Consider the following 15000-nt stretch of genomic DNA (forward strand, 5'->3'; position numbering starts at 1 on the left):
CACACACACACACACACACACACACACACACACACACACACACACACACACACAGAAAGAAAGAAAGAGAGGGAGAGAGAGAAGAAGGAAAGAAGGAAGGATGGGTCTGACTGAGAGAATCTCGAGTAAATGTTTCATTTCCGAGACGCCACTGGAAACATTTTAAATGGCCAAAGAATCCACTTCTAACAGCGATGATTATTTAAAGGCTGTTTTGTTTTTTTGTTTTTTTAAATAAAAAAATCCAAAAATCTGTGTTCCCTATAAATTGTGGATCTTTATTTATCTACTTCTTTGAGGGTGAGAATGGGGCGGGGGGTGTAGTTGTGATTTAGGAGCGGCTGAGATCAGAGCCAGAGAGAGAGAGAGAGAGAGAGAGAGAGAGAGAGAGAGAGAAAGAGAGAGGGGGAGGGAGGCGGAGCTGGAGGGAGGGGTTGCCTCGCGCATCTCCTCGCCCTCCTTAATTACACGAGCTGGTGTAATTAATTGATCCCTCCCACTGTCGCCCCAGTGATAAGAGGACGCATCCGTCTGAGAGGCTGCGGAGCCCAGATTCAGTGGTGGAGGTCAATCAGGGGGCCCATCATCATCATCATCATCATCATCACCATCATCATCCTCACTGTCATTATCCTCATCATTATCATCATCAGCATCATCACTATCACCACGACTATCATCCTCATCACCTTCATCATTAGCATCATCACTATCACCACGACTACCATCATCATCACCATCACCGCCACCACCATCATCATCATCATCATCATCACCATCATCACCCCCACCACCACTGCTGCTACCATCATCATCGTCATCATCATCATCATTATCATCACAACCATCACTCATCTTCATCAAGGGAGTGAAACTGTGGAATGGATTAGCAAAATGAGATGGGGAAAAAAAGCAAGAATATTTATCATTTCAAAAAGATGTTTAAACATTTTTAAACTCAATAACACTGGCTAATTGTGGATCCATATGGTTAGAGTATAAGGGACTTTGAGTTTGAAGGATTTATATGTTTTGTTAATAGGGTTTTGTAGGTTTTGATGTGTTCATGTGGCTTTAAGGCTTTGTGTTTCCATACAGACCCAAACTACTTTATACCAAGTTGTTACATTCATTCATTGCTTTCATTGCAAGGATATCATATTTGCTGTCTGTATTGCCAACTTGATTATGTTTCAAATGGGTCATGGTATGTTATTAGTTGAATGATCATGTCTCTTGCACCATGATTGATTGTAAATGTAGTCGTAGCAAGGGGTAGGTTTACCGTGAGCCATTGGCTTCTGACCTGTCCTTTTGGTTTGTATGTCTGTCATTCATATGAAACAGATAATACATCATTAACACCACGTTCATCAGTCCTGCCTGACAGAATGTGCGCACCAGGTTGTGCTTAATGGTAAGTAAAATTTACAAAAACAGGAACAAAATTGGCAAAATTCAAAAATTTCGTCAGCAGGTTTTCTGGAACCACTTGTAACAAGGTAGGATGCAGGAAGTAGTGTAAGGGGGAAGTGACATCACACAAGGTGAAGGAGGAAGGAAGTCATAAATCAGAGACACCTGTGCTGACAAAAAAAAAAGCGGGAACTTCAAACAAAGAAGACCAAAAGAGCTGAAGCAGAACCAAAGAAAAGTGAGAAGTGAGATCAGGAGAAAAAGGATAACTAACCTGGATGTGGATCCAAAGAAAATGCAACGACCGGAGTGAACTAGAGGTGGACCCGACAACCAGTGTCTTGAAGGAGGAAGAAAAAGGAACTCCCTGGAACAGGCAAACCTGTTCGGAACCCTGAACCCTAAACCCTTCCTCGGACCGGGTCAAAGGCCACTCTCCTCTCCCTCAGCTCAGGTTCTTCCGCCTGCTCATTCTCCAGGCCTCTTACCTGGCTGCTGACGTTACATGCTCTCTTGCTTCCTCATCACTCTCCCTCTCAGACTACACACACACACACTACACCCACACACACTACACGTACATGAACTGAACTGGACAGGTCTAAACCCAGGAAATTTGGATGATGATTTGCATGAATGTTTGTTTGTTGGTGCATATTTTTGAGAAAGTGACTATGAATCTCGCCGTTTAAGTTGTAATGAATTTTGTTGTGCCTTAAATCACCCCAATCTTGCAAACTTATTTTTGGTTCCCTTATTGTGTACATTTTGTAGGGAGTATAATAGTCATTGTCGGGTGTTCTCTCCACACTTCCCACTATAAAGAGAATATCTATATAAAGATTTAAAGTTTTTTTCTGACAGAGTGAATTCTGTCTGGCGGCCAACACTCGAACGTTTTGTATAGGTTTGGAGAGACGCGCTGCGCTACACACTCAATTTGAAAATAAAGGAAAGAGTTTGAAGTCAATAGAAAATAAGGTGTTTCCTGCCTGGTATTGTACAGGGTCCTACATTGTGCTTTTTTCTTACGTTTACTTCACCAGTGTAATAATAACACGTTGGCTTGTTGACAGAGGTCAGAGAAACGAGAAATGTCCGAACTTCATTTCTTTTTATTGGCTGAGAGACCACGACCCCCGAGCTAGGTCTTGGCTCCGCCCCCTTTGAGATGGCCTTTTCTTCTCACCCCTTCCAAGGTGAAATTCATACTGTCCAAACAAACTGAGGGAGGATGGATGGAACGCCTCCCTTCCTCTCAAGCAGCTTCAAAATGTGTAAAAGGGTGAAAGAAAAAAAAAATCTGTATATCTTCACGTTATCTGTGACAAAAAAAAAACGCACTTTGGACAATAAAATAAACAACATATTCTTTATTTAAAGGCACAAAAAAAAAAAAAAGAGTGACACTGTGAGCACACGATGCTACTGCAGGCTGTAGGTAAGCTTCCTGTCGCGGAGGTCAAAGGTCACCAGCAGCGAGCGCGGGTCCTTCTTGTTCTTGCGCACCGAGATCTTTCCCCGCAGCTCCTCACCTGAACCACACAACCACCACAACACAAGAGAAGACACACAAGACGTCAGGCACATATGTTGTTGTGCATGTTAACAGGCATGTGCGTGTGTGTGTGTGTGTGTGTGTGTGTGTGCGCACTGCAGAAAAGAGAAGGACAAAAGTCCAGAATTTCTTTGCCTCCCTCTTAAAAGTCAAACGTCTCCCCGCACAGTGACCGCGCCCAGAAACAGATGTTGCGTCCGACAAAACTTAAAATTTTAGTTTTAGTTGAGAGTTCTTTTTGTGTTTAACACAAAGGCTTCTTCTGCCGCGGTGGAATGTGGAATGGACGGACCAATTCCCGCGACTCTGTAAACTTCATCAAGTGCTTCAGTGATCGCTGGAAAGCCCAGTGAAACAGGGGGGGAAAGAAAGGTCAGTGGCACCCTTCCAGGACCTTCCATGTGAAGGACCTCCAGGACCACATGATGGACGTCTCACATTTCACACTGGAAAAGCTGACAACAAATACTTACTTTAATTAAGTAGATTTTGAGTTTTTTTGTTTGTTGTTTTATGAAGACTTTTTTACCTCGACAACATCCAATAATGACTCACTGGTCAGAACTACTACTGATTACACTTGGAAAATGAAGAAAAATGTAGCATTGAAAGTAGCAAATCTGTTGAAAATGAGGCAGATGTTCATCAAGACCTCTGACCAGTTCAGTCCTGGGCTATTCTGTCAAAGGTTTTTCATTTTTCTTGAAAAATTATCAACCAATGCATTGGTTCATTAATGGCACGAAAAACACTTTCACATTTTACTCCATAGAAACTGTACTTCCTGACTGAAGCCAAGGAGTTGAATGAGTCCTTTCATATTATATTGACAGGTGTAAAATAGTTCAAATGTCAATATAATGTAAATATCTTGTTTTTGCTCTCTTAGTCCTACTTTATCGTTGCTGTAATTATGCAAATTTCCCCAATGTGGGATCAAGAAAGGCTTCTATTCCCTATCATGTATTCTATACTTGTTCACTGGAAGTGGCGGCAGAGTCGCAAGACAATCTTTCAAAAAGGTTGAGTTCTGATGTCACCAACAACGTTTGCCAAGGGAAAGAAAAAGCAACGTGTGGCCAAATGACTCCTGGCCTGAAACACAACTAACCGCTAGCTGCTAGCCGAACAGCTAATCCCCTCCCCTGCAGCAGCAGACCGCTTCGCTCCGACCGGGAGTCCCAACAAAGTCTCCATAGCAGTGGTGTAGTCTACCTGATAGGCAGGTATAACCGTGTAACCACGAGAAAAGGTCCTGAATTATCATACAACCACTAAAAAATGTGCAAAGATACGGATCAGTATGTATCAGTACATTCACTTTTCCATTTAGAAATGTGATGAAAAGGTTGTTTTATGTCCTGATCTCTTTGACAGTCAGCCACTGCTTTAGTTCCGCTTTAGAGAATTTGTTTTGCACCACTTTTTCCACTGCTGAAACGTTGTTATTTTTAATAAGTGTGTTAATTATTTATTCATTTTCACTTCATTCTAACAAATTCATTAGTCTTGTGACTGTCAGTTAATTCAAATTCAGCCGTAAATGACTGTTGCTCGCTTACAATACATTTACATTTAGACAATACATCATCAGTCTTTCATGATCTCACTTAAATGTGGATGCTGGATACCTGGATTATAATGCATTACTGAGCATGCAGGTGCTTCTTGTGTCTGTTGATTTGAAGCAGCTGCTGCCAGGCAGATGTGTGTGAGGCTGGGAGGGGGAAAAAAAATCAGAGTACAGCCACTAGAATAAAGTAGACTACGCCACAGCTCCATAGGGAACCTTCCGGTAGAAGTGGCCGATCGGAGAACCAGGGGGGGAGAGAGAGAGAGAGAGAGAGAGAGAGAGAGAGGGAGAGGGAGGGGGAGGGGGGAGAGAGCGAGAGAGAGTTAACCAAGTGTGGAAATGAGCGGGCGAACAGAGTGGCGGCCTCGTACATCAACATGCCAGCGTCATTAAGTAGCGAGCGGCAGCCCAGAAAGCCTGAAATCTGCCGTGAAATCACAGCGGCGACGACGACAACGACGACGAGGTACCATCGGCCCCCCCGAAACATCCAACAAGACTCAGCCGGACTCAGAAGTCATTAAAGGGCCCCGCTGAAACAGCTCAAGTCAAGCTAACTTGTTTCAAATGAGCAGAGAGATGCTCAGACTGAGCTGTCAATCAAATCAACTCATATCTGGATCAATAAAATACAGGTTCTGAAATGGACTGAGGTAAAAAAAAAAGTTTTTTTTTTTTTGCTATTAATGAAACAATACATTACTAGATAATTAAAAAAAAGAAAAAAAAAAAAAGAAAACGGAATAGAATAATCTGGACTGAACTGACGAGAGGTCAGAGATCTTGATGAGCTTCTGGATCATTTTGAACAGTTTGCTAGCCATTACTGGATGTTGACACTTTTAATAACAAGAACCAATGTTATGTGTGTATATACACTATATTACCAAAAGTATTTGCTCACCTGCCTCGACTCACATATGAACTTAAGTGCCATCCCATTCCTAACCCATAGGGTTCAATATGATGTCGGTCCACCTTTTGCAGCTATTACAGCTTCAAATCTTCTGGGAAGGCTGTCCACAAGGTTGAGGAGTGCGTTTAAGGGAATATTTGACCATTCTTCCAAAAGCGCATTGGTGAGGTCACACACTGATGTTGGTGGAGAAGGCCTGGCTCTCAGTCTCCGCTCTAATTCATCCCAAAGGTGTTCTATCTGGTTCAGGTCAGGACTCTGTGCAGGCCAGTCAAGGTCATCCACACCAGACTCTGTCATCCGTGTCTTTAAGGACCTTGCTTTGTGCACTGGTGCACAGTCATGTTGGAAGAGGAAGGGGCCCGCTCCAAACTGTTCCCACGAGGTCGGGAGCATGGAATTGTCCAAAATGTTTTGGTATCCTGAAGCATTCAAAGTTCCTTTCACTGGAACTAATGGAAACCCATTCCGTGAAGCCCTCTGCGTACTGTACTTGGGCTAATCTGAAGGCCACATGAAGTTTGGAGCTCTGCAGCAATTGACTGTGCAGAAAGTGGGTGACCTCTTTGCACTATGCGCCTGAGCATCCGCTGACCCCTCTCCGTCAGTTTACGTGGCCTACCACTTCGTGGCTGAGTTGCTGTTGTTCCCAAACTCTTCCATTTTCTTATGATAAGCTGACAGTTGACTGTGGAATATTTAGGAGCGAGGAAATTTCACGACTGGATTTGTTGCACAGGTGGCATCCTGTGCTTCCACGCTGGAAGTCACTGAGCTCCTGAGAGCGACCCATTCTTTCACAAATGTTTGTCAAAACAGTCTGCATGCCTAGGTGCTTGATTTTATACACATGTGGCCAGGCCAAGTGATTAGGACACCTGATTCTGATCATTTGGATGGGTGAGCAAATACTTTTGGTAATATATATATATATATATATATATATATATATATATATATATATGTGGAATATTATTTTTTTTAATGTTGTATTGAAGGATAAGCTGAAATTAATTAATAAATGTATTTTTTTTACACCTGCTGTGCTTCTTCTTTGTTCATTTTATTGGTTTGTTGTTTTGTGTGAATAAAAATAAATAAATAAATAAATAAATAAAATATTAAAAAAATTATGCTGTAGTATAGTGTGAGGGGGTGTGACGCACAACTGAGAGGGGGAGGAGTCACAGAAACTGCACTGCCCAATGAACTGCACTGCTCTTCTGTGTCTCAGCGAGTTGCCATGGTGGCGGCCTCGGCTTCTCTTCCCCGATTGGTGTAAAACATGAAGTGGGCGGAGCCACCCAGCCTTCCTAGTTCCGCCTACTTTCTCATTCGTTTTCCACGCAACTTGATTGACACAACACACACACCGCGTGACAACTGATTTTTTTTTTCTTGTTCTTGAATGTATTTATTACGCTGCTAGTTGGGAGGATTTGAGAGGACGATGATTTTTGTTTGGTTTGGTTTTTCTTGGCTCCTCCCACCGAGTCCAAAACCTCCCAGTTAATTACAGCTACAGTCGTACAGACAGACAGACAGACACACATATATATCTATACATACATCTATATCCATCTATCTATTTAAATATACTGTAGATCTATCGATATGTTTATACATACATATACTGTCCACATACAGTATATGTATAGACACATAAAAGGCCGCTGGCTGTTTTTAAAACCTTGGCCTGCAGGGGGCGGTAATCCCAAGGCCCCAGTTGTGAAATCTTCAAGGTGACCTTGTAAAAGTTCTCTCTCTGTCGGCCGGTAGGGAAGAGTGCAGGCTGGCGTGAAAGTGTGAAGGTGGGGAGGAGGAGGAAGAGAAGGAGGAGGAGTAGTAGGAGGAAGGGGGAGGGGGAGGAGCCTCACAGGGACGCCGCTGTCGCCGTGGCCGCCGTTAAAAACTCCATCTCTGCTGCTTTACAGCCCCTGGAGGAGGTTAACGGGACTGTCAGGTAGCCGAGGAGGGGGGCGGAGCCAGCACATCAATAACCTGCCACACACACACACGCACACTCTCTTTATCTAACACACTCCTTCCTTCCTAAAACTTTTTTTTGGTTTCGATTTATTTATTTAATTATTTTAACCTTTCTTCTCCTGGTCATCGTTGCTCTGCTAGGACACAACTGATGGATGCTGCTCATCAGTCCACTGAAGCTACAAACACAGATACACTGATGGAAAGTGTGCGTGTGTCTGTGTGTGTTGAAGCCAATGCTCGCACTCGTCAGCGTGCCCTCTGAAGAACCCTGAGAAGCCTGATGAACTCCGCTGATGGGAACATCAAGAACAAGTGTGTGGATCCCCCCCCCCCCGAAACTGCCCACTGATGCATCACCCAATCACAGCCCAGGACTGGGACCTTGCAACCGAAGTCCAGGAGCCATGGCTTGATCTCCGAGTGTCCCAGCAGCAGCAGCAGCAGCAGTCCTGTGTCCTATGTCTCATGTTTAATTGTTTTTTTTTGTCCTTCATATTTGAAATAAATACTTAAAATACTAAAATTCAAATCTTTTTGTGTACCCATGTTAATGTGTACTTCACCACTTGGCCTGGTTTTCGAACCCTTTAGCTGCTAAAAACATAAGAAATAAATACATAAACCTTTTGACTCGTGGGTTCTAAAATTTGACCGAGGGGCTTTAAAAATGTATGAGTGATAAGTAGAAAACAAATCATGTAGCTGTATTGTCATTTAAAAAGGAATAAAAGCAAAGTTACAACAAAATCTTTGAAGCCCCCCCAGTATTTAGCGCTTCATTAAAATGACTCTCAAAACACGGAAAAATGGATGAAATGCAGCTATTATTTAATAGACTTGCTGACTATTAATATAATTTCTTCAAGTTCAGTGGGCCGGATTAAAAAGCTTAATGGGCCGCAGATGGCCCCCGGGCCGTAGTTTGCCCATGCCTGGACTAGGAGATTGGTTGGATGTGGTTCTTGGTGGTAACAATTAGAAAATACTGCTACTACTACAAATTCTACTCCAAACAATAACAGTCACATAGACATTGCAGGTATCTACTTTGGCCAGGCATCCTCTGCGAGTCATGATCTCCCCCTGGCCCCGCCCCCCATCCCCGCCCCCTCCGGCACCCACGAGGCACCACGAGAGCCACAGCGCGAGGAGAGTGATGGCGACCGTCGACGAGGCTACACAAAGTCAAACGTAATCGGCCTCAGATTCGCCGGCCGCTGCGTTAGCATTAGCATACGGCCGCGCACACGCCTCAGCCGTGTGTCGTTATCTGCAGCGCGGCAGCGCGCTGATGTGTCTTATCGCCCCCTGGCTGCCTGCGCTGGGGTCGCCCGCAGCCTCCTCGTCCGCACCGCAGCTCGTTTATTACCGTCGGCTCCGTCTAATATCTGGCAGCACCTTCATCCGTCCCCACATCAGCAGACACACGTCCCAGATTCCCATTATGATAAAGAGCACAAAGGAAGCAGCAGCAGCAGCAGGGGCAGCAGAGACAGTGAACACAGTGTCGTACATTACACACAGTGGTGCTCAAATGGTGGCCTGCGGGCTGCGTCAGGCCTTTGTCTCTGTGCCGGCGATGCACAGGAAGTTTACTGCTATATATATATACATATATATATATATGTATATATATACACAGTATATATATGTGTGTGTACATATTCAAGAAAATTATTCTAAACCCTCCTGACATGTTTTGTATTTTGTTTCTTTCAACTATTTATTATAATTGATGTCAAAAAAAGGAAATTACTATTTTATTTCTCTTAATTTGATTTTAGTTGCTACTTTCGCTGTTGTTGCTTGAATAAAATGGACATTTTAGTGTTATGAATGTCACAATATTATGAGCACGTGAAAACATTCTTGGTAGCCCTTTAAGGATTTGTCATTTTTTAGAAGCCCTGGTTTACACCTTTATAATTACACAACTACACATTTTAAAGTGACCATAAAGTTACCGTCTCCGCGTACAACAACAAAAACGTGACTCCCAAAGTTTTCAGGGTTTTTTTCTTCCAACCTGGAGTCGCTGGTTTCAGAAAAGCATTCATACATCATTGCAGCGTCGCAGCGTAACGTAATTCCTGGGCGACACGATGGTGCAACAAGGTGTCACGATGCTTCACGCCGGCTATCAGATCAACTTTTACTCGCCGCCGTCTCAGATGGACGGGAGCCATTTGTTCTGACGCCCTCTCCGTCTGCGGCAGCGTGACAGATAACAGGTGTCAAGCAGCCCCATCCCCCCAACCCCTCCAACCCCCCCAACCATCTCCCACCCCGACCCCCCGCTCCCATCTCACAGCTTCAGACGAATCGCACCGCCCACCACTGTACCCACCAGCGGCGTCGTGTCAGAGTGCAGCGAAAAACTCCTCTCCAGAACTCAACCCCCTCAACCTCCTCACCTCCAACCTCAAACCCCCCCAACCACAACTCCCCCAAACTCAACCCCTCCAAGCCCAACGTCCCGAAACTCAACCGCTCCAACCCCAAAACCTCCAAAACTCAACCTCTCCAATCCCAAACCCCTCCAAATTCAAACCCTTCAACCCAAAACCTCCAAAACTCAACCTCTCCAATCCCAAACCCTCCCAAATTCAACCCCTAATACCCCAACCCTCCCAAACTCAAGCCCTCCAACCCCTACCCCCCAAAACTCAACCCCTCCAACCCCAAACTCAACCACTCCAAACCCAACACACCCCAAACTCAACCCCTCCAACCCCAAACCCCCAAACTCAACCCCTCCAACCCCTAACCCCCAAACTCAACCCATTCAACCTCAACCCCTGAAACCCAAACCTCCAACCAATCCCCCATCCACCAAAGTCAAAGGTCAAACTGGTGTTTTGACCTCGGACGAGGAGGTGTTGGCCTCCTCGTCCTGACCTGGCCTCCTCCTGGACTGACCTGCTCGGACTGGGATCGGCCTCTCCAGCAGGAAGAGCGTCTGTTTCCAGTGAGTCTTGGAGGTGTGAGGACCAGTGGAGAACATCACCTGAGGGCAGAGATGACAAAGTGAAGAAAAGAGCCGAGCAAAGCAAAGAAAAAAACATCAGAGACATTTCTGGCTCTTCTGAAAACTGGAAACACTGAAATGTGTTATTTGGCAGAACATTTTTAACTCAAATATTTGTTTTTGGTCCAATTTCTAAAGACTGAAGGGTGAGTTGGACAAAAACCAAACGTCCATCCATAGTTTAATACTTCATGCCATCATCGGAGGAAAACTTTGGAACCTCAGAAGCTCCGCACTAGAAGAACACTCCGGCCAAACAATGAATGTACATGGTCAACTGCAAGCACAATATTCACTGTAATTCACAGTATTTTCTGTAAAGATGCAGTATGTTCTGTAATACACAGTATGTGCTGTAAAGATACACAGTACTTACTGTAAAGACACGGTTACTTAGTTTAACACAGTATTTGCTGTAACGACAGTATTTACTATAAAGACGTTATGAAAGTGCTAGGTGGGATTTTGTCCCTCTGTCAAAAACTCCACAGTGGCCGCAGCATTTAGAGGATCAGAGTGTACCACCAACTATTGGGAAAAGTGGAAGAAATTTTGGAGGGGAAGGGGTGATAGTTGAGGGTAAACGGGGGTAGGCGGGTGGATGTTGGGGGTAGGGCGGGTGGCTGAGAGGGAGTGTGGGGTGGGTTGCAATCAAGAAGCGTGTCTGGCATCAGCAGGTTCCAACTGGCCGCCTCTGTTACTGTAGCGCTGACATCAGCAGTCGGCTAGCACGCTCGCCCGCCGTCGCTCCCCAGGGAGGAGAGGGGGGGTGGCGCGAACACGCCAAAGCGTGAACATAATTGAGTTTCCGTTAAATAGCTGGTGCCGCCGCCACCACTTACCTTGTTGCTGCAGCCGTTGTCGAAGAAAATGTCAAAGTAGCCGACGATCGCCTGCGGATGAAAAATGGGGGGTGGGGGGTGGGTTGGGGTTGGGGGTGGGGGGTGGCGGGAGAAGGAGGGAGGGTTGGGGGGGTGTTACAATGTGACAGTACAATAAACACCCCTGGATTTGTTTGACTGCGCTGACTAGCGAGACTAGCGGGACGAGCCAGAAGAGCTGAGCCAAGCAGGAGGTGGTCGCACCACCAAGTCCTCCAAACCATAGCGAGGGAAACCAGCTCGGCGGCCCCCTGCTGGTGACTCTGGGGAACGACCTGGACGTTTCAAAGAGACGTGAAGTTGCCGATGACGTTGTGTTTGTGACAATTTTCTTTTTCTTTCTTTTCTTTCTCTGTGTGTTTTGCACGCGATCTACAGCACACTATCCAAATATAGAAGCAGATTATGATCTTTATTTATTTATTTATTTATTTGTGAACTAGCTGAGCCAACAACAACATTTTGTCACGTGCCTCTCACTCTGTTGTCAGGGACTGTTTGTAGCTAAGCAGAAAAAAATTGTTTGAAGTTGCGAAGCTGCTGCTGCCGACATTGTGCGATAAAAATTATTGCTGACAATGATAAAAAAAAACAAAAAAACATTGTTGGGCTGAAATCAGCAAAGGTGTTACTTTGTTGCTATTGTTGTGTCAGGGTTTCAACACTCGTGGCCGCGTGAAGGACGCCACTTCTTGAGTGGCCTCGGAGAAGAAGAACTGTGTCAAGCGACAGCGAGACTTGTGCTCAGGCTTCTTGTGTAGAAGAAGAAGAGACGCAGGTGTCCAGGAGAAAAGAAGGAGGCCACTGAAGGTCGACAAGCAGCGTCACCAACTTGTAGCCACGTTGTCGCTACATCAGTGTTCATCGTCCTCTGGTGACTTTTTTTTAATCAGAAAAGCGACATATGTGAGAAGACGAAACCAGTATCAGTATCAGTCCTCCGACCTGCTCAAGTTCCCATTCATGGACTGAGTTTAATTTCTTTTGTGATAATGTTCTTTTTGTTTGTATTTGAATTTTATCCACAGATTCAAATGATTTTCAGTAAGAGAAAAAAGAAAATCTGTTATCATTTCAAATGTCCTTTGAATATTTTTTTTTTCCATTTTCGGTGTTTCATAGTCAGAAGCAAAAAAACAAAATTTTTTGGGATGATATGTTACATACATATTGCACATATATACATGAGAGACTCACTGCCCACTACTACCCCTTGCCACACCCCCCATTCCAAAAAAAAAAACCCCAGCTTCACCTCCCTCTTTTGGCCCCGATGGAAGAGGAGAGCAGCACTCCATCAATCTCGGGCAGGCGCACACGCACACACAGACACAGACACACACAGGCACACACACACACTTGTAGTGGAAATGATGCAGAACTAATAGCTTTTAATCCTGACGCAGCTGACAACTCGGAGGCCATGAGGCTCCCAGAGACAAAGAGGAGGAAGGAGTCCGATCGATGCCAGTGTGTGTGTGTGTGTGTGTGTGTGTGTGTGCGCGCGCGGAGAGGGAAGGGTGTGTGTGTGTGTGTGTGGGGGGGGGGGGGGGGGGGTTTGAGGGGGACACGGGACGAGAGGAGAGGAACTGGAACAGTGGCTGGAACATCACAAGTAAAAAATGAAAAAAAAAAAAAGGTTGTGCATGAACCCCCTCCTGCCCCCCCCCCCCCCCCATCCAAAAACGCTTTTTGTTTGTTTTGTTTTTTTGGGAGAGAGAAAATTCAGTGCCATCTGTTCACAGAAATAAAAGGCGACTACAAAATTGTATTTAACAGACTCTCCGAGTTAAAAAAGTGGTGGCCTGAACGATGGTGTTCACAGTAAATACAACACAAACACAGGCACAAAAAAAAAACGTATGCAAACAAGTATATGGAGGAGAAAGTGTGTCGACTGTGTGATTAAATAACTAAATCAATAAATGATGAAGTACTATGTTGAAATAAATAAGCATTTCTAGTTATAGACATTATACTTTATATATCATATGTGTGTATACATGTAAGTCTGTGTGTATGTGAGCACGAGCACAAATTACATATAGAGATGTGTTTATGTTGTACATGTGTATTATGTCTATATTGGTACTAGTTTCTATTTTTATTTTATTCTATAAGTGTACATGTACACGTCTGAAGTAAATTGAAATAATTCAAAAATTCAACCCATTGGACACACACACACACACACACACACACACACACACACACACACACACACACACACACACACAGGGGCGCGGCTGCCACCAAACCTGGCAGAAAGGACCCAAAGTGGATGAAAGAGCTTGTCAACCAAACGCAATTATGGCTTTTAATGAACGTTGGCCCAGCGAGGTCATCAGGAAATTAGCCATAATTACTCCCATTCACCGCCACCCCCGCCGCTGCCTGCCGGAGAGAGTGGCGGCGCTCGCTCGCTGGCTGGCGTGGCGCGGCGCCCGGTGACAAGGACTTGTAAGCGAGATTGATTGTCACAACAACGACACAGAGACACGGAGGACTCGCAAAACTACACAACTGACAACTCTGAGCTGCGACTACAGGGACAGTGTTGCTGTCCTAGCGGACGCCATCACCTCATTTCCAAAATAGGTTCATGTCGGACACTGTAGGGCTGAATGAGAGGAATAATGTGGAGGGAGGGAGGGACAAATAAATACGTTGAATATGTACAAAGTAACTTCTTCTGAGAGAAAAGAGACAATGGCAGAGCCACTGTTAGTTTTTATAACCATTATGACTTTATGGTCCAACAGGAGGAGCCGACAACCACGAGTGACCAGTCAAAGAACCACACGAGGAACCAGAACCATTGTCAATAAGAACAAAGTCACCATTTGAACCACAAGTTTTTCTCTAGTTTTTTTCTTTTTTTTCCATAAGCAGGTTTGAAGAAGGAGACGTGGTTTCACATCCAACACGCCAAAAGTCTCAACGAGAAGCAGAAAAAGTTGCTTGATTTGTCACTCTTATGAAAAAAATAAAAATAAAATAAAAATTCACTAGGGGGCGCTGGATACTGGGTATAATTAGAGACAAAGTCACTATAAATTGGTTACACTGGATGAGAGACGGACAAGCTGGGACTCCTGGTGGTCAAACCTGGTATGGACACCTGGCCTGCAACCTCCCGACCTTTCACTGTTCCTTTTTATCTTTTTTTTTTTTTTAATTTAAATGCTAAGAGATTTAAACTGGGGTCAGAACATGAAAGAGGTCATCAAACTTCTCTGAACGACCCATAATGACGACTTCTTATCACTGCTGATAAAAAGCACACAGGCTTCTATCAGATCTTCCCCTCGGAGAGATAAAACGCACCGCTTCCCATTAACTTCCTACACGGCCAGATTCCCCGGTCGCCTAAGAGTCCACGCAACATGGTGACAACCGCCAGTCACATGACACGTGTTGAGCAGGACGCCATCGACAGGAAGTCACATGGTTGTTAATGTGTGTGCAGAATGTGATAAAGATGAAAATACACTGGATCAGGGTTAGTTATAATGTATTTGACAGCAACACTAGTATTAACCTCGTATCACATGGTTTGTATGTTGAGCTGCAGCGGCTACTGACTGTTTATCAACTGATGAATGCATCAATTTTTGTTCTTTGATTTGATGAGAG

The 15000-nt window shown here is 44.6% G+C and overlaps 1 protein-coding gene across 3 annotated transcripts in view; it reads right to left on the reverse strand.

The window, feature by feature from the left end:
* Positions 1–2774: 2774 nt before the first annotated feature.
* The window catches only part of prmt3 (protein arginine methyltransferase 3), a 55385-nt gene continuing 43159 nt past the window's right edge, over positions 2775–15000 (reverse strand). The window contains exons 14-17 of one of the 3 annotated variants that reach the window (XM_076034077.1): positions 11326–11376; positions 10375–10462; positions 7341–7400; positions 2775–2951 (exon numbers count right to left, since the gene is read on the reverse strand). In XM_076034077.1, coding sequence (XP_075890192.1) covers positions 7369–7400; positions 10375–10462; positions 11326–11376 — 171 coding nt within the window. In that variant the 3' untranslated portion in view covers positions 2775–2951; positions 7341–7368. Of the gene's footprint in view, positions 2952–7340; positions 7401–7424; positions 7465–10374; positions 10463–11325; positions 11377–15000 lie in introns of those variants that run through there. The other 2 variants (XM_076033992.1, XM_076034158.1) reach the window with 2 other exon arrangements.

This window comes from Nelusetta ayraudi, unplaced genomic scaffold (assembly GCF_046127955.1).
Source record: "Nelusetta ayraudi isolate G7.1 ecotype Tasmania unplaced genomic scaffold, CSIRO-AGI_Nayr_v1 ptg000002l, whole genome shotgun sequence".
NCBI classification, from domain to species: domain Eukaryota; kingdom Metazoa; phylum Chordata; class Actinopteri; order Tetraodontiformes; family Monacanthidae; genus Nelusetta; species Nelusetta ayraudi.